At 38.1% G+C, this 18,262-nt stretch overlaps 1 protein-coding gene and 1 pseudogene across 4 annotated transcripts in view; one reads left to right on the forward strand and one right to left on the reverse strand.

Annotated features, from left to right (window-relative positions):
* PALS2 (protein associated with LIN7 2, MAGUK p55 family member) overlaps nucleotides 1–18,262 on the forward strand; it is a 55,695-nt gene that overhangs the window by 16,452 nt on the left and 20,981 nt on the right. For 3 of the 4 annotated variants that reach the window (XM_070424435.1, XM_070424438.1, XM_070424437.1), the window contains exons 2-3: nucleotides 12,165–12,283; nucleotides 15,769–15,921. In XM_070424435.1, coding sequence (XP_070280536.1) covers nucleotides 12,167–12,283; nucleotides 15,769–15,921 — 270 coding nt within the window. In that variant the 5' untranslated portion in view covers nucleotides 12,165–12,166. Of the gene's footprint in view, nucleotides 1–12,161; nucleotides 12,284–15,768; nucleotides 15,922–18,262 lie in introns of all 4 variants that reach the window. The other variant, XM_070424436.1, reaches the window with a different exon arrangement.
* Nucleotides 7,989–9,118, reverse strand: LOC139016012 (protein C1orf43 homolog pseudogene; annotated as a pseudogene).

Genomic DNA, 18,262 nt, shown 5'->3' on the forward strand with positions numbered 1-18,262 from the left:
TAACTCGGTTCATATAGATTTGCGGTGGAGTGCGGGAAACGTGTAAACTCGGGCCGATTGTAACTGCGTATTACCAAATATTTGTTTGTTTGCCGTTCACAAAGATACCTACCTGCGTATGCGAACCGCCATCTTATATTTTGGCGGGAAATTCACCCGACACCGTAGTGTTAGTATAACATAGTGCTATAATCTGAATTGTGTTTGATTACAGGTCAGTGACTTTTAGCTGCAGTTCCTCATTGGAGTGGAACTGGTAGTGTGTGAGTTAAGGACAATCCTGTGGGTTGACACTAGATAAACATGGCAGTGAATGTAAGCAGTTTTATGATGAATTAAGATCAACTAAAGAATTTCCTTTTGTTTAAGTTAAATCTTTATACTTATGAATATAGAGAATATACATCTTTTAAAAATTGAAAATACTCTTTATAGATTTTTAAATATTGATTTTACACATTATATTTTAGTGGAGTGTTTTACTAAAATATATGTCATGCCATAATACATACAAAGAAGAATATAATAAAACATGTCATCCAAGGATAACTTGGTCTTCCCCAGGCTTTTGCCTTAAAAAAATAAAAAGCCGTTTGTTTTTAATTTTAGAAGAATGCTTGCAATTCTCTGATTTTTCTGCATTCAAACAGTTTACTCTTTACTCTTTACACATGAGAGATGCATTTTTGTAGGTTTTAATTTCTTTAATTGTTAATGGGTAGAGATGCAGGACTAACAATGCTCCCCAGTTCTCTTTATCTCTATTTCTTGCTCCCCAGAGGCTGGCACTTTGAACTTCTTAGCTGATTTTCTTGCATTTAGCTCCGTATCAGTAAATGGCATGTTTCTGTTGCTGACTCTTGATTTTTCAGTTTTCATCACTTTTTATTTCTGCTTTTGCTTTTCTATTTCTAAGAGCTCTTTTGTTTCCCCTGGATGTTCCTCTTCCATACCAATCTTACTGTCATTTCATGAATACAGTATTCTCTTATTTCTCTGAGATATTTACTGGCTGTTTTCTTCACTCTGAATAGTTTCAAGTAGATTGTACCTGTTTGGTTGTTTATTCTTATTTATCTTTCATGTTGTAGGCTTTCCTCGGCATCTAATATCCCAGGGTTATTAGCTCGTTGTTAAGAGTGGGGAAGCTCTGTTTGCATGTTGAGCTCCTCTGTAGCCATTCTGTGACTGGGTTGTGTGGGGTTAATACCTGACCTTGATGTCTGCGTCTTTCCTCTCAGGCTGGTCATACTCTCCAGCATATCCCCTTCACATCTGCCTGGAAGGCAAAGGCCAGGCCAAATGCTTTGGTAGTCAAAGGGGTGAAGCAGGTGAAGGTGGTGTCTCAGTATTCAGCAGTCCCATTCCCCATGATTTCATTGACCTGTACACTTTTTATCTTACTTTCTCCAGAATGTAAACCTCTCTTTTTCAGTCCTGTGTGGTGGAGGGTGAGCGGCCAGCAATTACTACCTTGCAAGGAGAATGGGGTTGAATTATTGATAAGTAGTTAATGAAAACCTAAGCAAATATATAGTAATTCCAAGACAATGGAAATACAGGAATAGAGAAAGGTAACTGCAGTTGAGTAAGGAGTGGATGGGCTGATGAACACTGACCAGGTATTGCCTGGGTCTCCTTATTGTAGTTCACCTCACCGCAGGTAACTTGTGCTCCTAAATCCTGAGCCTTGGGAAGATTTTGTTTTATGAATGGAATTTTCTGCTTTTCTAAAAGCAGCTACTTTAGAGTTTGACCACTTTGGGTCTGCTAAATCAGTTATTCTTTTGTCCATATGTTTTATAGCTTTCATTGTTGTTTTCTCTTTGTTTTGTTAAATATATTTTTATTAATTTCAGAGATGAAGGGAGAGGGAGAGAGAGAGAAACATCAGTGATGAGAGCGAGTAATTAAAGGGCTGCCTCCGGCATGCCTTCTACTGGGGATCGAGTCCGCAACCCAGGCATGTGCCCTGGCTGGGTATTGAACCGTGACCTTCTGGTTCATAGGAATAGAATTGTGCAGCGATATTTGGGGGATAAGAATAGGAAGAAGGAATATGCAGTATGTTCAGCCACTGAGCCATGCCAGCCGGGCCTGAGGTTTTTATAGATGTGTTCATATTTGGCTCTTTTTCACTCTGTCCGCTCTGCACTTGGCAAGCCTTTCATCCTGAAGTTTTGTTTGTCATTTAAACCCCAGGGACGTTTTGTCCACGCCAGTTTGGCCAGGTGGACAGGGCGCTGGCCCACGTGCTGAAGGGTCCCAGGTTTGATTCCAGTCAGTGGCACGTATCTCTGATGCAGGCTCTGTCCTCCGCCCTGGGAAGGCGACCAATCAGCGTCTTACTCTCTCACATTGATGCTTCTCTCTCTGTTGCTCCCCCTCCCTTCCACTCTCTCTAGAAATTAATGAAAAAATATCCTCAAGTGAAAATTAACAAAATAAAACCCAAAAACGCAGGGACATTTTTTTCTATTATTTCTTCAGCTATTTCTTTCCCATCTTGTCTCTGGTCTTGTCTTGTGAAGCTCCTGATGGGCACTGTTGGACTTGGCCTATATGTTTTCAGTTTTCTCATATTTCCCATCTTTTCCTGTTTGTTCTGCATTTGGGAGTTTACTCTATTAGCAGTTTCAATTTTACTCTGTCATTTGGTGTGATGTTTGATTTTTAAACAGTGTGACAATCTTTTTAATTGCCAGGAACTTCTTCCTGTTCTGGGGTTGCTCCATTTTCTCCCTCTTACTGGCCCATTCCTTTAAGCGTGTAAAAGTCTCTCACGGACCTCTGAGAATGCTCGTAAAAATGAATTGTAAAGTTCTGTCCTCAGCACCATCTGTTTCCCCCTAGTTTAGTCTTTTCAGCTCTGTCTACTGTCACTGATATTTTCTTCAAGTGTCTGGTGATCTGGAATAGCTGGATTGTATTTGTAAGTGAGGGACTAGGTTGCTTAGTGGAGAATGTCTGTCTGGTGAGGATCTCCTCTGCAGTTGTGCAGGCAGCCCTCTCTGAAATGGGGGGGGTGAGGGGCGGTGAGTAGGACTGAGTGAGTGGTGAGCCCACAACCCAGGCAGCTTCTCCTTTACACTTGTAGGCAAGAGCAGGTGAGCAAGCTGGGAGCCCTCGGAACAGCCAAATTAAGAACTTACCCGAGGTAGAACATATTAGTATTAATGCAATGCTTTAAGTTGGCAGAACAGAAGGGGAGACAGGGGTACTACCCCTGGAGTGTTAGGAAGGGCACAGGGAGGTTTGGTTGTCATAATTATGGAACACGGAAGGCATCTGGTGGAGAACAGTCCGGTGCAGAAAGAATATTTGCTCCCCAAATGCCAAGAGTTTGCTGTTTGAGAAACACTGCTTTGGGGTATTCACTCCTGGACAGTCTTTTCCCTGCACCCCCGCCCACCCCCTTTAGTTCTGTTATAAAGAACCAGATTTACCTCAGCCTCTCACTCCACATCCGCGTCAGGAACCCTTCCCCATGCCGGACAAACAGCCAGTATCTCTGGAAAGAACTTGGTGCTGGTTCGGCCAGAAAGTGAGCTCTTGCGAATGGGGTTCCTTAATTGCCCTGCTCCCCCGCTGTGCCTGTCCTGTCCCTTTGTTGACGCCAAGCTTAGCGTCTCCCTCAGAATACTCTGGGAAGTACGGCTCCACATTTTGTCTCACAGTGTGAAATGTTGACCTTGCATTCAAGAGCTTCAGTAGGAGGAGCTGAGTGTGGTTATTTCTATTAGGGTGCCTTCCACTGGTGTCTCCCTTCTTTCCCATCTCGTCACCCTGCCATCTCCATCAAAGAAAGAGTTAAAACACTTGACTCCTTTCCTGTACTCCCTCGATGATAATAATGCAATAGGAAGTGTTGTTCTAGGAATTTCCCATGTATTATTTAACAGCAACAGCCCTGTGAGATAGACAGACACCGTTGTCATTCTCCTCTTAGCAGGTGGAAGACACTGCCTGGGGAGGTTAAGTCGTTTACTCAGGTTTTCAGGACTAGTTAGGTGGCAGAGTCCAGGCCCTTAACCACTGTACTGTACCATCTAACTGTGACTCCTTCCTAGTGTTCTTACCATTGTGCTTCATACACATGTTTACACATTCTGTTCTACTCTACCAGATTGAATTTTGGGGGAAAGAGAGTATCTCTGTATTCTTCAACATTTAACATTATGTGTGGCCTATAAGCACTCAATTAATGTTGACCAAGTTAACTGAGCACCTTGAAAATGTTTCTTTTCTTCTTTGATTCAGTATAACCAAATTAGAATTTCCAGATATTAGTTAGAGCTAAGGTATTGGCAGCATATAGTCATATTATAGAAAACAGTTGTTTTATTGACATAACTAATGGTTTACAAGAAGAACCTGGCTGTCATGGTCCAGTCAATTGTGTGAAAATGGTTTTGTCAAAATTTAACCTCAAAGAAACCTCAATTGATCCACATTTCAGTAGATTCTTTTTTTCTATATCACTCCTTGGAAATCTATTTTTAAAAGAATGTTGCTGCTCTACTGCAAATACATTAGAAGTAACCTAACTTTTAGGGACCTCCTTTGAAGTTAGGCTTAAATCTTTCCAAATGCACATAGAATGAGATTTTGTTTTTCATATCCTGGGTTCTGTAAATTGTACAGCATGGTCCCAGTGAAATAATTATTTTATCTGTAAAATTCTTGCAGAAATAATTTTTAACATCTTATGAAAACTTAATTTACCTGCCATTTTCAATAGGGAATTCAGTTTGTTGAATTGGCGTGAATATACCACCAAATGTGCTTACAAAAGGACTTTTAATATTAAAATAAGCTCTAGTTTCTAATTTATTAAGACTAGTTTATTTAATTCTAAAACTTGGTAGAAATGCTTATGTAAACAATTCTAGAAAGCTTTTAGAACAGAATATAGGTGGGTAAATACCATGCGTTTTATTAAATTTGCTTCACATACTGAACTATATTGTAGAAAGTTAGAGAGAGATTTATACTTAAGAAGTATTTTTGCTGCCGAAGCCGGTTTGGCTCGGTGGATGGAGCGTCGGCCTGCAGACTGAAGGGTCCCAGGTTCGATTCCGGTCAAGGGCAAGTGCCTGGGTTGCGGGCACATCCCCAGTGGGAGATGTGCAGGAGGCAGCTGATTGATGTTTCTCTCTCATCGATGTTTCTAACTCTCTCTCTCTCTCCCTTCCTCTCTGTAAAAAAATCAATAAAATATATTTTTTTTTAAAAAGAAGTATTTTTGCCATTTTAGTAGGCTAACCATTGAAAGAGACACCACTTCCTTCTTTGTGGCTTGTACAATTTGTGAGAAATTGATAGCTTTAAGATTACTGCTTTCTAAACACCGCATTTTGCTGATTCCAAGTATTATGGAGACATTTTACTTTATAAATAACATTTAAAAACTAGCCTTAATTTTGGTAACAGGACAATGTTGCATTTTTGTAATTGAGACTGTATTATTGAGAACTTAGGATGTACCAGACTGTGGTCTAGTTGCTGGGAATAAAGATTTGAACAAGACAGACATGATTTCTGTGCTCATCAGAGTTAGTTTAGAAAGGAAATTATACATTAAACACCAAAAATTTTACAGGTTTGTCAGAGTTATGAAAATATACTATATTAGGAGACTTTATCCTAATTGGGGAAGCCAGGGACATAGGTATTCTCCTGAAGGGTGCCAATGAATTAGATACATAAAGGTGGTTTCCTTCTATTCTCGCTGTGGTAAAATTTTCCATTAGGACTGAGTTTGAGTTTTATTTGACATATTAGAAGCATTGAGATGATTGTGGGGGTTTTTTTTCTTATACTGTGAACATATATTAAAGTATATTATGTACTTTTAAAATGTTGAACCATCTTTATATTGCTAGGATAAACTATAGTTGACTCTTAATTGTTATTTTTAAAGACATTGTTATATTCAGTTTGTCGATATGTTTAAGACATTTGCATATATGCTCATCAGTGAGTTTAGTTTATAATTTTCTTTGAGTTTTGAAGTCCACATAGAGCTTGGAAAGATTTCGATCCTTTCTATGTTTTATTTTAAAAGCATGAATTATCTATTTCTTCAAGGTTTTATAGACTATATTCTTAAATCTGTCTAGGGCTAATGTCTTTATAAAAGGTTATCTTTGAAAACCTTTGCAATTTCTCCTATTTTGAACTATTTTCATTTTTATCTCTTTCTCCTAAACTTCAATAATTAACATTTTCAGAGAAAATATCTACCTGACTAAATTTTAAATAAAGTTCTTTGTGTTTTCTTTTTAATCTTTATGCCTGCAATTATTTTCTCATTGCATTTCTAATGTTATTTGTGTCTTCTCTTATTGAAATCAGACTAACCAAGTATTTGTCTATTTTTATTGGTCTTTTGAAAAAGCCAGCTTATTGGCCAAATCTATGGTTCTTTATTTTTGAATTGATTTCGTCTTTCCCTATTATTAATTCCTTGGTTTTTCTATTTCCGAATTTCCCATTATCTGACAGATTTTAGTCTTTCATGATCCACAGTGGTTTTCTCATACTTTCTCTCTTATTGCCCTTTTCTAGTGGGAGAGTTCTTCAATTTGATCTTCCCACACATTGTAACTTAATCTTTTTTCTTTATCCGTTTTGCTTTCTTTTCTCTCCCCAACACATCCCCAAGTAATTCTGTTTCTTTGTCAGATAATGCTTCTGTTTGTTGAATTAGCTGAGTTGCATTCATGCTGCTCGTTTTTATGTGTTTTGTGATTCTTGATTTGTTCATATCTGTAATTGAAGGGTCTAGATTAAATATATTAATTTTTCTACAGATCAAACAGGAATCTCACTTATATGTCATTGAATCTAGCTTCTGATTAAAGGGTCTGTCCTCTAGTGCAGCGGTTCTCAACCTGTGGGTCGCGACCCCTTTGGGGGTCGAACGACCCTTTCACAGGGGTCGCCTAAGACCATCAGAAAACACACATATAATTACATACTGTTTTTGTGATTAATCACTATGTTTTAATTATGTTCAATTTGTAACAATGAAATTGGGGGTCACCACAACATGAGGAACTGTATTAAAGAGTCGCAGCATTAGGAAGGTTGAGAACCACTGCTCTAGTGATTATGCAGGAGGAGTGGAACTTGCAAAAATCTGACCTTCTGAGCTCTGGGACTTTTCCTTTCTTCCTGGAATCTCTGAGTACACTGGGACACTTCCCTGTTTCTCTGGCTCCCACCCAGTTTTGCAAGGTTCCCACTACAGAGAACTTCTAACTCATATTAAGCTTTTACATACTCTAGAGTTGCCTTGTGGTTATCCATGTCTGAATAATTATAGATTCAGTTAACGTTTTAATAATTTATAAGGTTAATTATCTCTCATATCTTATATATTTTCTCATTATTTTGTCATATGTGTTTAGGATAATTTAGTTTGTGTTTTTTAATAGTTCATGGTATTAGACAACTAATGTATAAAGTTAGACCAGTAAATTGGCTTGTTAGGGGAAACCATTCCTCCATACTGTCACATCTCACCTCAGTAAAAGAGGGGGCATGGGGTTATGCCAGGTGTCAGCACATTTATTCACAATAGAGTATAGAACAAAAGTGTTAGGACAGACCCTTGCGTGGCAGGGAAGCCATGTTAATGTTTTGGCATCGTGGTTTAACCGGAGCCCCAGGTAACTTGTTCTGCACCTCCCCTAACCTCCCCACCACCTCCCCTAACCTCCCCACCGATTTCTGCCTGCCTTTCCCACCAGTCAACCCTGAGATCCCCAAATAGGTCCCATTTACCCATGTACAAAGGGGAGTACGGGAGACACAAAGTCCCCTCACCCCAACTTCCACCTTTGGGATTGAAGAGCTTGGAGCAGGGAAAGTGAACTGTGATAAAAACCAAGTGAGGACGTTTAAAGAAGCATGGACAGAAGCATTAAGAATAATATCTGACTGCAACTTCAGAAAAAAGTGCACCAGGGGAAAATAAAGTCTCAGCGGATGTTCTGAAACTGCCCGTAAGAAAGGGCTGCGACAAATCATCTGAGCTTTGGACTCAATGGGGTTTGGCTGGTCCTGTCTGCACCTGCTGAGCCAGATGCTCTGGCGGCTGCCTGCAAGCACAACGCAGTCTGCTTGGCTCCATCTTCAGCAAGAGTCCTTCAGCTCCCTCAGCACTCACCAGTGTGTGACAGCTGTCCACGAAGCTCTGCAACTTGCGCAAGTGCTGAAGTGCTGCACGTTTACTCTTCTGACTGTTAGGGAGACTTCAGGAGATTGGGTTATCAGCCGTGGGCAAACTACGGCCCGCGGGCCGGATCCGGCCCGTTTGAAATGAATAAAACTAAAAAAAAAAAAGACCGTACCCTTTTATGTAATGATGTTTACTTTGAATTTATATTAGTTCACACAAACACTCCATCCATGCTTTTGTTCCGGCCCTCCGGTCCAGTTTAAGAACCCACTGTGGCCCTCGAGTCAAAAAGTTTGCCCACCCCTGGGTTAGGTCTTTGGCTGCTGACGGGTATTGTTGCTGAGAGCTTTCACTTTGTGCTTTGGTCAAGGGTGGCTCACAGCAGTGCTTGCTGATAGCGCAGGCTCTCTGTTTGCAGACCCGTGTCCCACAGAGGGCATTCCAACAGGGTGTCAAGGAGGCACACCCTCGCAAGGGATACTGGTGTTTCAGAGATCTAGCAGGTAGGGGCAGAAGTTCTTGCTCATTAGGAATGGGACCCGGCATGGATGGCATCCGGAGCTTTCGTCCTGCACGGGCAGTGAGTGTGCTGATTTCCAGGGTTTCCAGCTGTAGCAGTCCCGCATCGTCCTCCGCACGGGGCTGGGGTTGCTACTTGATACACTGAAGCCTAAATAGTTGAGTATGTCTCCACTCTCAAATCTTTGGTGGCTTGCGTCCCACAGGGACATGAGGTCGTCTTCCAGATTTCATTGAAAAGTACATGATTTGCTTCTTCACAAAAATAAACAGCCGTACAAACACCTGGCTGCTGTCGACCTTCACCAGCATCTCATTCACCCTGAACAGCCAGTTGCTGCCAGTTGCCAGGGCTACCCACCCCGTGCAGAACTTCATGGGTTTACAACAGCGATTTTCAACCTTGTTCATCTGATAGCACATAAACTAATTACTAAAATTCTGCAGCACTGATCTGACAAAAAAAAAAAAAAAAAAGTATAATTTTAATTCATTCGCACCGGATGGCTATTGTTTTGTTGGCTGTTGTTTCTTTATTTGACAATCTACGTGAAAAGAGGTCACTGCCCCTGACTGAGTAGTCAGGTATTGCATGTTTTAAAAATCAGTGTGGCACACTATTGCCCTGTACCTCGCGCTCAGCTTTCCTGGAGCTCCTTGGCCATTTCCTCATGGGAGAAAACCAAGCCAGACTTGGCCAGAAACATGGCTGTGTGGGCAGGTCTAGTATTCTAACAGAAAATAAATAAGATAATTTCTAAGTGGGTAAATTAAAAAGTAGTAATGTGAGCATTTATCCAGAAACATAGATGTGATTAAAAGAAACTTAAAATCAAAGTAGTTACTTTTGGAGAGGTGGGATAAGTTGGAGAGGGGCAGATAGTATGGAACAGAGAACTGCTATATTTCATTACTAGAGGCCTGGCGCACGAAAATTCGTGCACTTGCGGGGGGGGGGGGTCCCCTCAGCCCAGCCTATGCCCTCTCTAAGTCTGGGACCCCTCAGGGGATGTCCACCTGCCAGCTTAGGCCCACTCCCCAGGGGATTGGGCCTAAGTTGCAGTCGGACATCCTTAGCGCTGCTAAGGAGGTGGGAGGGGCTCCTGCCACCTCTGCTGGGATCGCAGCCATCAGCCCAGCTTGTGGCTGAGCAGAGCTCCCCCTGTTGGAACACACTGACCACCAGGGGGCAGCTCCTGTGTTGAGCATCTGCTCCCTGGTGGTCAGTGCACATCATAGTGACCGGTTGTTCCGCCTTTAGGGTCAATTTGCATATTACCCTTTTATTATATAGGATAAGCCACTTAGTAATACAATTTGACTTTTAATGTTTATGTTTTATTTTAATAAAAGTAGAAAATATTACAAGACAACTACAATATTAGTAGACTTATTCTAAAGAATTATGAAGAGGAGGTAAAATTGAATAAAATGAAGACTGATACTGAATGAAGTGTGGTGAGGGCGGTGGGGTGGGGTGGTGTCTAGCTTCACTCTCTTACAGTTATCCCAGTACCATTTGTTGGAAAGATGATTCTTTCCTTCATTGAATTGTCTTGTCACCCTTGTTGAAAATCAATTGACTATGAATTTATGGATTCTCACTTGGTTATTTGTCTATCTTTGTGCCTTTCTTGAATATTGTAGCTCTTAGTCAGATTTGAAATTAAGTATGGCTCTCCCAGCTTTGTTCTTTTTGAAGATTGTTTGTTTATTCTGTGTCCCCTGCATTTCTCATATGAGTTTTAGGATTAATTATCAATTTCTGCAAAAACGAACAAACAGGCATCTGAGATTTTGACAGTGATTACATTAAATCTGTAGATCAGTTTGTGTATATTGCCATTTTAACAGTTTGTGAATATGGGATATCTTTCTATTATTTGTCATCTTTAATTCTTTCAATGACATTTTATAGTTCCAGTGTAGAAATCTTGCACTTCTTTTGTTACATTATTAATAATTGTTTTATTTTTGATGCTGTTGTAAAAGGAATGATTTTCTTAATTTCATTTTCAGGTTGTTCAATGCTAGTGTATAGAAACACAGTTGATTTTTGTATTTTGATCTTGTATCCTGTAACCTTGCTGAACTCATTTATTCTAATAAATTTATTTGTATATTCTTTAAGATTTTTTACATATATAAGATCATGTCAAAAAAAAGATAGTTTTACTTATTCCTTTCCAATTTTAATGACTTTTATTTCCTTTTCTTGCCTAACTGCTCCAGCTAGAACCTCCAGTACAGTGTTGAGTAGAAGTGGCAAGAAAGAGTAGACTTCCTTGCCTTGTTCAGTCTTTCACCATTAAGTATCATGTATGTAAGCTATGGAAATTTTCATAGATCTCCTTTATCAAATTGGGGAAATTTCCCTTCTATTTGTTAATGTTTTTTAATCATGAAAGAATATTGGATTATGTCGAATGTTTTTTCTTTGTCTATCGAGGGAGATATCATGTGGTTTTTTGTTTTTGTCCTATTAATACAGTGTATTACATTGATAGATTTTCATATGTTGATGAACCACCCTTGCATTCCTGGGATAAATTGTACTAGTCATTGTATAAAATCCTTTTCAGTCTTGCTGGATCCAGCTTGCTAGTTTTTTATTAAAGATTTTTACATCTTCATTTACAAAGAATATTGACTGTCATTTTCTTGTGATGTCTTTGTCTTGATTTGGCATCTCATAGAATAGTTGGGAAGTATTTCCACCTCTCCTTTTTTGGGGAGAGTTTGTGAAGAATTGGTTTTAATTCTTTAATATTTTATAGAATTCACCAGGGAAGCCATCTGATTCTGGGCTTATGGAAAGTTTCTTATTTTATGTTAATCCTTACCCAGGGAAATTTTTCCATTGACTTAGATAGAGTGGAAGGGAGGGAGACAGAGAGAGAAAAACATCAATGTGAGAGAGACACATTGATTGGTTGCCTCCTGCACATGTCCTTGACCAGATTTGAACCCGAGATCCTCTAACCACTGAGCAAACCAGCTAGGGCTATGGGAAGTTTCTTGATTACTAATTACTATACTTTTAAAATTTATTTATTAAAATTTCTTATTTCTTCCTAAGTAATGTTTTTTAACTTGAAGTTATAAAATAAGTGTAAGATTATAAGCATGTATAAGGTAGCCTGATAAAGCCCAAATTACATATAAAAACCCGTCCTGCTACTAATTCATGGGAAGTCAATTTGAAACATAATATTTAGCAATTCAATTTTTTAAAATGTGACTTTTCAAAAGAGTGTTCATTGTTAATGCCCTTTTATTTGAATTATTTTATAATCGTATTTCATAATGACTTGGGATTTAAGGCTTTTTAAGATTTATTGAGGTGACATTGGTTAATAACATGTTTCAAGTGTACAGTTCTGTAATACATCATCTTCACATTGCAATGTGTGCTTACCAAAGGTTTTATTTTAATACGTTGTTTTTATCTCAGCAGAAATGCAGCAAGTGTTGGATAACCTTACGGAGCTGCCCTCATCTACGGGAGCAGAAGAGATAGACCTAATTTTCCTCAAGGGGATTATGGAGAATCCAATCGTAAAATCACTTGCTAAGGTATATTGGTTTATTCATAAGATTACTAAATTATTTTTTTAAATTATTTTTACAGAGGTCTTTTCAGATATTACTGTGTTAGAACTTAGGCTTAGTTAGCAAATAATACGTACCACATAATGAAATCTCAGTATACATCAAAATTGGACCACTTTATGCTTTTTCTGTGCTGACTTTAAATACAGGATGAAATGACCCTTAGTTATATGGCCTGTGTTGTAACGCATTTAAAATTTTAGGGAAATCATAACTGAACCGTCATGTTACAGTGTAGTGGGCCCTATGAAAAAGATCCTGGTTCTATCTTTATTTTTAACTATAGCAAGATGCTGACTTTTTTTATATTAAATTTATTGGGATGATATTGGGTAATAAAATTATACAGATTTCAGGGGCTGGTTTTCTTTTTTTACATTAGACCATGCACCTATTTTAGACTTCTTATATCTAGTACTTTTTGAAATCTTATTTTCTCTTGGCTAACCCTGGTATTTTAAGTCTCTTTCCATAATCAGTTCTGTAATAATATCTTTAACTCACTCATCTTTTATAGCTATTTTTGGCCCAGTTTTTTTTCTCTTATACTATTTGCCTGGAATCATTTTTATATACATTACTAAAGCTTAGTGCATTCCTGCTTCACAGCCCTGTCCTCCCACTCTTTCGTGTTCACCAAATGGTTCTTGCTCTCTGACCTTTTCTTCACGTAGCCATTTGTCATTCCCAGAATATTGATTTCACCCTCTCCTTTGATCATTTTTTAGCCACTTGTTTTTTCCTGAGACTTCTGAAAAACCCTACCTTTTATAAAATTTTCCATTGGTACGAGCTAATTAATGATGCAGATTCTTTATTTTATTCATAAATTTAATCTTCCTAAGTTCACATGACAAAAGGTTTGGGCCCCTAAGTAGCCACTCGCAGATTGCCCAACTGGAAGTTTTACATATATACCAGAGGCCCGGCACCAACATTAATCTTACCATACATTTCATCTTTCTTCTATTATCATTAACGGAGAATAGTATTTGTCACTTTAGTTATAGCCCACAATTCTTGTTAAAAAAGATTTTTTTTTGTTTGCAAGCATGGTTGGACTGTGCTTGGGTGAAATACTCGGAAGTTCTGAAAGAGCATTTTCTTCTCTGCAGTTTATTTTTCTAAGGTGCAGTGATGAGTACGGTTCTCAGAACTGGCCATACAAGAAGGCTAGGCCAGTCATTGTGTTTTCTTCCAAACACTTGTGGCAGGTGACATATTTTTACTGAATTATGCTAGCTTTCTAGTAGTGCTTTTTCTTAAAGGAAACAAGACTCATTTATTCAAATGCATGTGATTCATTTATCAGAGTTTCCTTTGTCCTTGGTTTGATTAAATTCCAGTTGGTACTCTTGTCTCTTGAAATCTACTAAATAAATTCTGACTTTAAATTTCTTTTACAAAATCTTAGAGCTAAAAAGCTATATATTAAAAAAGCAATCTCATTTACCATTGCAACAGCAAGGTGATGTTAGCATGGCTGTTTGTATAGTGAAAAAGTCAAATAAGTTGTGTAGGTAAGAGCTCAAGCCTTGATGTTATACTACCAGACTCTGCTACTTACTAGCATTGTGAACTTAAACAAATCACCTTATCTCTTTTTGCATCAGTGTCTGTGTCTGTAAGGAGGGTGATAATATACCTAGTTTTGCTGAACACACACACACATACACTTTCTTACACTATTCTCAGAATATAGTTCCTCACACACAGACACAAGCCCTCAATAAATGTTAACTTTTTCTTTTTGTCTTAAGCTTTCTTATATTATTATAAGAGAGTTAGAGTATTGCAAGGTTAATGATGCTAAATCAGATATTTATTAAAGTAAGTATCTGTATTAAAACAGTAATTCTTGCTTTTTTTTGGTAAGAGTTAACTAATTATGTTATTTTAGTTTTTTTCCAATGTTGATATTTATTCCGTGATATGTATTGAGTGTCTTCCTTATCTTATTCTTATCAAGCTTTCAAAATATTACACACTTGCCTATTCTCATTCTCTGGCATTTCTAGTCTTCTTAATTTTTTCTTATCTAAATCTAATAGAAACTTTTCCTTCTATTTAAATTACATTTGGTCTTTTGACATTTTTCTTTGTTTAAAAGCAGTTATAATTTCTTCTTTATCAGTTTATTTCATGTGATTTAAAATTTCTTCTGAGGTGTTTCTTTAAAATGTTGCTTAATATATAGCCCCCCGTTCTACTTAAAAACTTGTTTTACTTTGTGAATCACCTAGGAAAAAATACATCTAAGTGAAAAATTGCATTTTAAAAATTAAAATGTGTATTTGGACTCTAAAGGATTCTTTCTATGATAGAAATAACATTTAAGTATTATAGGTATCAAATAAGGTGTAATTGATAGTTGCCACTTGAAATTAGGATTTTTCTTCAGCATTTACAGAAATGAATCTTAAAATATTATGTGTAAGACTTGACATCTTACATGGTTTCATTTATAAACTAAATCTTAATAATTATGATTTGCTATCTTCAAAATCAGACTGCAAGCATTTACCAGAAACACAAAGAACACTAAAATATGAAGACTGCATAGTGTTCATTCTCAGTTTGAATGTAAAACTCTGCTTTACTCCTTCAGTGAAAGGGTAATTAGGACTACTGATTTTCTGTGACAGTGTGATTCATGGTCCACTTTATGTGGAAAAGACTATGAGATTTTTAAAAAACAGCTTAAGATATATAGACATGAAATGACACCATCCTTTAAGGTCCAGTTCAAGAACTGCCTCCCCAAACTGATTTATTTGCTGATTTGGACTCTGAGTTTCCCAAAATGATTTTTATGATTTTTTGAATGGTAATCTATATAATGATTATGTTCCTAATAAAGCTTCATCTAGAGTTTGAGCCTAGACCAGAAAGTCATTAGGAAATTCTATTGGATAACAAATATGTTTTTTATTGTCATTTGGCCTATTTAGTGTTTGTTGTTGTTGTTTCTTACTGATTTCAGAGAGAGGAAGGGAGAAGGGGAGAAAGATAGAAACATCAATGATGAGAGAGAATCATTGATCGACTGCCTCCTGCATGCCCCACACTGGGGATCGAGCCTGCAACCTGGCCATGTTCCCCAACTGAAAATGGAACCATAACCTCCTGGTTCATAGGTCAATGCTCAACCACTGAGCCATGCCAGCCTGGCATGGCCTATTTAGTTTTTTCTCATAGTTAAATTATAAAAATGAGTTTTTCATGGCTTAGGATAGGAATAGAGGCCAAGATTTATTATACTGCATGAAAACATTTACTTAAAAATCTATATATTGCCTCTGATTGAAGTATTAAATTTGGTTTCAATGAATCACACTTTTAAGTCATATCTTTTAACGCTTTATGAAAAAGAAGCAAATCAAGAGGAAAACCACAGTCTGGAGTCAAACAATATGTGTTATTACTTTTCCTATACTGTCTTTTCAAAGGCTCATGAGAGACTAGAAGATTCAAAACTAGAAGCTGTCAGTGACAATAACTTGGAATTAGTCAATGAAATTCTTGAAGATATCACTCCTCTAATCAGTGTGGATGAGAATGTGGCAGAACTGGTTGGTATACTCAAAGAGCCCCACTTCCAGGTAAGCTTCCCAGCTCTTCTCTCCAAGCCCGTGTTCCCAAATAGTCTCCTTTCGCAGTGAAGTTCCAGTTTGAGATGAGGTTTTAGATATCATTTAGGTCCATATTTTGAAGTATGTAAATTCCAACATAGATGTTTTAATATTCTGACATTCTGAGGATACAAAAACACACGTGTAACTAAAGCACATTACATCAATATATGAAGTCTGTCACAAAAATACATCAGGAAGGATTTTTCTTTGCGTAATTAAAAAAAAAAAAGCCAAATCTGATTCATCATCAGACCATATGCTAGAAATATCTTTCTCTGTGATAGTGACTTTTTCTTCCTCACTACCACTGTTTCCCAGACCTCCTTGTGACCAGTCATACATGTTTTCAGTGTTGCTTCTAGGATTGGGGTGTAGTTGATAACCTTAGGACATCAGAGAGCTATGTAAGGATAGGAAATATAACATAACATACTTTTAAGAGATACAAAAAATAAGTGCAATTTAAGCATTGGTCTACATCCGGGGTCGGCAAACCGCGGCTCGCGAGCCACATGCGGCTCTTTGGCCCCTTGAGTGTGGCTCTTCCACAAAATACCACGTGCGGGCGTGCACGTACAGTGCGATTAAAACTTTGTGGCCCATGCGCAGAAGTCGGTATTTTGTGGAAGAGCCGGTATTTTGTGGAAGAGCCACACTCAAGGGGCCAAAGAGCGCATGTGGCTCGCGATCCGTGGTTTGCCGAGCTGCAGTTTGCCGACCACTGGTCTATATCAATGAAGAGTTAATCATTTTAACAAAGAAAAACCAGTTTCAGGAGAGAAAGGGAGTGGAGGAGATTTCTTATAAATCTGTAATGAAGGCAGTGTGGTATTGGGTCAGCATTAGGAAAATAGATTAATCGACAAGAATAGCAACCCTAGAAATATATCCACACACACATGGCAACCTGTCTGATAGAGATATTACATTTTAGTGGGGAAAGAATGGACTGTGTAATAAATGGTTGTGGGGTAGAGAAATAAAGTGTCACTTGCTTTCCACTGAAGATCTTGGTGGGTAGCACCCCTTTTTCCTCAAAGACTCTCTCTGACTCCAACAATGTTAATGTAAAATATGAAGATTTAGAGTGAGATGGTTCCTACAGAAATCAGTATCTTAGGTACAAAAACATGGACACATCAGACACACCCATTATGCAGGGGCCAGTTAATTGACGCCTTATAAAACATACTAAGGTATTGGGACTTTATCCTTAGGACAGTGGGAAACCATGGGTGGGGATGAGAGGAGGCATTTAACTGGGAGAGGTCTGATTATGGAGCTAGATTGTTAAGTACTGAGGCAAGAAATTGGGATGGCATTATAAAATGAGGATTTTCCAGTGTTAAGCCATAAAATCAACAGGACATGGTGACTGGTTACATGTGACAGTTGCAGAAGAGAGATGTGGGAAGTTGATTAAGGGTAGGATTTCTGACCGTTGGCATCACTGAGGTTAGGAACACTCTCGCAGAATCTGAACATGTGAATGTTGAGGTAACTGGCCATATTAGGTCTGTGATACCTCAGAAGCATCTGGGTAGTGCTCTTAGGCAAGTTATCTATTTTAAGTAAATACATAAAACTTAATAAGTATACATTTATATAGTTTAATAAATACATAAAACTAGAAAATAGCAAACAAAAATGCAAAAATTAAGACATTGTATTCTTATGACCCAAATTACTATACTATCTTAGTGCATATTCCTCCCATTTTTTTCAGTGCATAAATGTACTTTCTTTTCTTTACTAATTGAGATCATTTTTCACAAGGTATTTTGTAATTCACCCTTTTTTTCAATCATTGATTGCCACTTTTCCATTTAAGTGGACCTCCATCTCAGGTGCACATACTATATTCAAATGTCTTTATTTGATGCCAAAATATTCTTTACAGCTGGTTTGTACATACAGGCTTCCAACCTCGGTCCATGTGCAGCATCTGGTTGGACCATCTCTCTCTCCCTTGGTTATGATGTTGACCTTTTGAAGAGATCAGGTTATTATCCTGTGGCATGTCCCCCTTTTTAGATGTATCTGGTTGCTTCCCTACTGTGTTGTTTAGTTATCTATCCTTTCTAGTTCCTGTAAACATAAGTTCTATCTAAAAGGTCGGTATTCAAGTTAATTATTTGGAACTCAAATTCATTTTAAATGATGTGATGCAACATGAATTAAATTGTATCAGAAATGTGTAGTGCCTGGTTGGCCCACCACTGTTGACGCTGAGATTGGTCCCTGATTAAGGGCAATGACAGTCTAACCCTTCCTTTGAAAGCTTTTCCACTAGAAGTAATCTAGTATG

This window comes from Myotis yumanensis, unplaced genomic scaffold (genome assembly GCF_028538775.1).
Source record: "Myotis yumanensis isolate MYYU_CA2020_CCGP unplaced genomic scaffold, mMyoYum1.0.hap1 SCAF_9, whole genome shotgun sequence".
Lineage (NCBI taxonomy): Eukaryota > Metazoa > Chordata > Mammalia > Chiroptera > Vespertilionidae > Myotis > Myotis yumanensis.